This window comes from Natrix helvetica (genome assembly GCF_964273705.1).
Source record: "Natrix helvetica genome assembly, chromosome: 1".
Taxonomy (NCBI): domain Eukaryota; kingdom Metazoa; phylum Chordata; class Lepidosauria; order Squamata; family Natricidae; genus Natrix; species Natrix helvetica.
Window position 1 is genome coordinate 56,502,729 of NC_138548.1, and position 6,000 is coordinate 56,508,728.

At 37.1% G+C, this 6,000-nt stretch overlaps 1 protein-coding gene across 1 annotated transcript in view; it reads left to right on the forward strand.

Annotated features, from left to right (window-relative positions):
• NEK9 (NIMA related kinase 9) overlaps positions 1-5,207 on the forward strand; it is a 35,572-nt gene extending 30,365 nt beyond the window's left edge. Inside the window, exons 20-22 of the mRNA XM_081947926.1 lie at positions 576-740; positions 1,431-1,640; positions 3,177-5,207. Of these exons, the coding sequence (XP_081804052.1) occupies positions 576-740; positions 1,431-1,640; positions 3,177-3,299 (498 nt within the window). The 3' untranslated portion in view covers positions 3,300-5,207. The remainder of the gene's footprint in view (positions 1-575; positions 741-1,430; positions 1,641-3,176) is intronic.
• The last annotated feature ends 793 nt before the right edge of the window (positions 5,208-6,000 follow it).

Consider the following 6,000-nt stretch of genomic DNA (forward strand, 5'->3'; position numbering starts at 1 on the left):
TCACTTTCAATTTCTACCAATCATCAGCTGTTACAGGCTGCAGGGATTGCTATAGTTTATTGAAGCCTCTGTGAGCCCCGTTTGCTGCAAAGAGGTAAATTACTGGGAGGCAGAGGCCAAATGATTGGGGCTGGTGGGTGGGTGGGTGGGGCTACATTCAGTGTATAAGACACACCCAAATTTTCACCCTCTTTTTGGTGGGGGGGGGGGGAAGATGCGTCTTATACTCCGAAAAATACAGTAATACTATTCTATGCAGTATTTCTTTGTGTAGATTTGATGAATGTATAATCCTGAAGAGCAGTTAGTTTCTCTTCAATAGTTCAAACAATTATTCATTTATAGGCAGTATTTCTTTTGATAGGAATGGGATATTAAATTCCATTTCATTCAGAATATGCATGTGTGCTAATATATTTGATGCATCACCAGCAGTTAAAATTCACCATCCGAGTTAAAAGATAATGTTTACTTTAAAATAATTAATTGGTCTCATTCTTATTTCTTTTGTAACACCCAATTAAGCATGTTGAATATCTTTATACTCTTATTTGCTTCCTCTCTTTGTGAAATAGGAGCTGGAGAATGCAGAATTCATCCCAATGCCCCAAACCCCTTCTCTTGAAAGCTTAGCCTCTTCCAGATCTGACAAAGAAACTTTTCCCTACAATGAACTAAAAGGACTCCATATGCCTTCGCCCACACCAGTTGACATTAACGAATCCAAATCAGAGTCTTGGGTAATGTAAACTTCTATAAATATATGGAAATAATTTCTGTACTTTGGGATCTGAGTTGGAGGAAGAAATAAGGTGCAAAATGAAAAGCGTACAAATGTTCATCTAAGAGATGAAGTAAGATACATGAAATAATTAGGGTAAGAGGATCTACATAACTGAGAAAGAAATATAATTCAAAGAGGTGTATGAGTGTGTAAGCTTTTAAGTTTGGATGACAGAAATTATTCCCCTCTATAAATAGAGATTTCTACGAATTGTATGAGGCCATTGCTAGTAAAGAACATTTCGTTCTACCTTTATCATAGTTTCACAAAATCTAATTTTATCTTTTATGATTGTAAGCTGCCCAGAGTTACCTTGAGGTAAGTTAGGTGGCCCATAAATTTTATAAATAAATAAAATTGTGAAAACAAAAAATATCAAAACAGCACTAAAAGAAGCAGAAAGATTTACAAAAATGATGAAATCTTCCTCATTTCTAAAGGAATCTATACTTCAAATTTATAGCTAGAACATTGGCAGAGATTTGCTAATTAATTAATTATTCTAGAATTATTTTGTATTTTGATCTGTTAGGCTTTTAGTAGTTCTAATCTCTCAGCTATGATTACCTATAGTGATTTAGAAAAACATATTTTCAAAATTTTCTATAACACTTATTCATGAATGTACTTGATTTTCTTTTTACAGCAGCTAGTCTTGGATTCAGCAGAATCCTGTGATAGAGAAAAATTGCCTGTGGCATCATCTGAATGTAAATGCAGTTTTCTGCAAGCTGAAGTTGAACGTCTGAGAGGCTTAATATCAAAGTGCTTGGCAGATCAAGAAAAATTACAACAAGAAACTGCCCGTCTTAATGCCCAGCTGCAAGTTCTCTCTAGGAGACAAGGAACTAACCAGGTAATTTTTTTCCTGGGAAAAGCTAACAATTACATTCTAGTCAACAATACCTACACCTCAAAGCAAATCTGATGGGGCGTCAGTCACCCTAATTAATTACAGCTTCTGAATGCACTTCAAGGACAGCCCCATGTAAAGTACATTGCAGTACCCCAATTCAGGTGGCGATTAAGGTGTGCATGACTAGGAACAGATTGGCGCACAACATAAAGTTGTGCAAAACTGCTCTTGGCCATGGTGACTTGTTCCTCAAACAAGATTTGAGAATCCAGAAGGTCCTTCAAATTGCATACTGATTCTGTTTCTGATAGTACAAAAAATGTTCGGCACTATTGTCTTTAGAATGGCTTCTTTAAAGGATAGTAAAACCACCCCCTAGGAAGCCTTAGCCAATCGATAGGGTCATGGATTTGAATATACAGTTGGCTAAGCTAGTAGTCCCTAGAACTCTTTCTTAGAACCCTAATTCATCGGGACTAATAGGATCAAATTCCACCCAGAAAACCACAGATTAAGTTGCATTCACCTACTTCAAAACTGGAGTTCAATTTAGAACAAATCTGAGTTAATTAATCTGTTAAGTACCTGGCATATTTGTTACAGAGACTTTGCAAGTAATACTCTGAACCAGCTCTTCTTCCCCAAATGGCCCTGGTTACTTTAAACAAGTTGTGGGTGCTTATTCAGCCTAATTGGAAGCAAGTGTGACTTTATATCACGTTCATTTATATTTCCCTGTTGAAACAACCAGGATGCTGATAAGATGATACTTAAGAAAATACACTGCCTTTTCCCACTTTCTGTTTCTTTTCAGACCCTTAAAGAATAAATACTGTAGCCACCGTTAAGAGACAAACTAGTGTTGGTAACATAGAAAAAGCAGACGCAGACAGGAGTAAGGTTGTGCTGGGAAGGCCACCCGATGGAAGGCACCCTGATGGGAAGGGCACCCACCCAGAGCATTGTTCGGGGCTCCCTTTTATTGTCAAAACTTCTCAGAATAGCAAAAGCTCATTGGACAGAAAATACACTTGGCAACTATTGATTGGTTTACAGATGCATGCTTTTCCTCATGGACACCTCATGGACACTTCATGATATAGATACGTGACTCTCTACTTAGTTAATATTTTGCTGCATGGAATGTGATGTCTACGTGTAAATTCCATTGTCTCTTCTTGTAAGCAAAAGGATTAAGAGGAAGGAATGTGGACTTTGACTGATTAATCAATGTGGTTTGCCAACTACTGAATAACCAATTAACCCCACAAACTAGTTCATAAATAAATTCCAGCTGAGTTGGTTTATGGGATGTTTATGGGATGTTTCTATTTCAGCAGTATTTCCTTGGCAATCTGAGCAAACAGCTGTTAGGCCTTCCATGACCATTTTGTTCTTAGTACATGTGTGGAATAACAGAAATCAGAAAGCAACTGTGGTTAAATGAAATATTCAGTTGAATACATTTCATGTTGAACCACTTCCTGTAGATTTTTTTTCCCAATTGTGAATATGTTTTCTTTTTAATCTGAACAGCTGGAATCTCATTCCAAAGCTACACAAACATCCAAAGAAGAGATGGAATCCGATCCAAAGCCTGACTTGGATTCTGAGTCCTGGTGTCTCCTTGGAACTGACTCATGCCGCTTTAGCCTGTAGTCTTTATATCCTGGAACCTATTCATTTTCACACAACATTAACTACATGCAGAGAACAGCTTTCCTAGATTCAGGTCCTTTGTGAGCAATGAAGTCAAGAGTCTCCATAGCCTCCACGTATGCAAGAGAGGAAGCACTGCCTTAAGCTATGAAACTAGGAGGGAATTTAGAGAGTTTGTGAACACTAAATTCAAACCAGAGTCTTTGCAGGTATGACAATGGTGAGTTCTCTCAGTGTATTGTTGAGTCAGTAACACCATTCCCAGGAATGGTCCAGCAGCAGCACTTCATTTATTTCCTAACATTCAAAGAACAGCATTGAATCTGCAATAGTATTCACTTCATCTTCAAGCAATTCAAAGATGAAAAGTTAATGAAAAGAGAAAGTCAGCAAACACCTACTTTGACAGTAAAATTGAATGCTTTTAATTATTGAGTTATTTTAGCTGATAAAGTTAAAGGAGAAGCGTCTTAGCCTCTAAGAATGAAGTTTGAAGAAGGCGAAATATTTTTTAAAAAGTGTCTGAAAGCATCCAACAGAAAAAAACAAGTTTCTATTTATATTCATTTCTAAACATATATACATGAGTCTGCAGATAACTTATTTATAGTTTTGGGGATGTTGGAGAAGGACATCAAGCACCCCTTTTTTTCATTGCCATTAGGCATTGTTCAAATGCAAAAGAACTGGCTGAACTCTTTCAGCTACTCTAAATCTCTAGCTCTAGAATTCAACAAGCACTGTTTTTGATGTCAGACAGTGATTGGAATTTGAAATCAGATGCATTTATGACTTGACTCATATTAGTAATTGGCCTGAATTCCAGTAAGAACTATGGAAAAACCCCTTCTTTTTGCCCTAAATCAGTATTTTTGCTTCCTTTCAATAGTTAATGAAACTGGACTTAAATATTGCTTTTAACAAAGTATGTGCATCAAATATAGTGGTCACAATCAATTATCATGCATCACTTCTCTAGTATTATTACTAAACTATGCATGAAAATTGTTTGAAGGTTATGTTGCTTTATTTTTCACATTTAAAAATAAAATTGATATTGTTAATTGGACTACTTTACTATCTTACTCCTTTGGCATAGATATAATTTCTAAGAACTATTTCTGCATTTCTCTTTACAGTAGTATGGGGTTTTATTACAGCTTAATTATAACCTTTAGAAAAAGTTCTTTTGTATGCTTGTGTCCATTATTTTATTTGGTAGACCCTTGATTTTAATCTCAACTTCTCATATATCTCCATCTCTTATGTATTCTATAATTTTACCAGACTGAGAAAAGGAGAAGGGGAAGAATGTTAAACCAAAATTTGGTCTGTTAAAATATTTAATAGGTCATTGTGCCATTTGGTTGATTTCTTGCCCTCCAAAAATTACTGAAGTTTTTTTCACCCCATATGAAAATACTGTTTTATCAACAGAGGTTGTTTTTTTATTAAAAAAAAAACAATTATGTTGGGGTTACAGCTAGTAAAAAAAATAATGGAGCAGATGAAATTCACTATTTTACAGAGCACTGTTTTTATTTCAGTGCTCTACAATTGAGTACTAATTCACTGTACTGAGTGGTGATCACTCTGCAATACATGTGTGCCTTTAAACATAACACTGTCCAAGTTGTGCCTGTTACAGCCCCTGCTATGCAACCAAAGCAGAGATTTTGTCCTGCCTAAAGGATGAAGGGAAAAGGCCAAAGTGCCTTTGAGAAGTCCATTTCCCTTCTCCCTTTTTCAGCAGTGCTAGTTCTTAGATGATGGTTACTTACTAGCATTGCTGTTTATCTATTATATTGAAATTCAACGTTTGAAAACTATTTTGTTGTAATCTGTTTTTCTAAAATGCAATAGTGGAATGGTTTGATGTTTTCTGTTTAAATAAATTTTGACACTCAATTGTTTCTGTCCTGATTAATTCTAATAGAAATTGAAGATATTTCAAGGAAAACACATTTGAGGTTGCTTGATTCTACATTTATCATGATCAGACATGGTCCACATTTTAACAGGCAATCTTTATCTTCCTCCTGCTGTTGTTTTTTTAAATATTTTCACTAATGTGCGCTGCTTTACTTTGTAGAAATTCTACTACCAGATATGAAAATCTTACACTTAAAACCATTCATTTTTTGTATGTTATGTTAATTATACTTTTTTAGCCCCTTTAGTTTGTCATTATGGTTACAGATTGTTCTCATTTAACAACCATTCATGCTGCAATGACTTTGAATTTATGACAGGGCTAACCGAGTGGTATTTAGAATGGATCCTCAAGTTCCAGCCATCCCAGAAACCCTATGTTAATCTGATTGCTTCTTGTGACCTTACTGGCTTCCCACAGGCAAAGTCAATATTGTGCCGCTCTTATTGCGTCCGCTGATAACCGCCCTGCCGCCCTGTTTAGGGTGACCCGCTCCCTCTTATCGCAGAGGACGCGGGGGGCGCCCTTGCAGGGCAGAGCAGAGGAGTTTGGGGAATATCTGCAGGACAAAGTCGCTCAGATCCGGAGCGGATGGCCCCCCCCCAGTGGACCGGACGAGCCGTCAACAGTGAGTCTTGTGAGACCATTCGGGGAGGAGTTTGATTCTGTTGCCCCCGAGGATTTGGACAGATTGCGTGGACGGCTGCGACCCACCACATGTTCAATGGACCCGTGTCCCTCCTGGCTGGTACTGGCAACCTGGGAGGT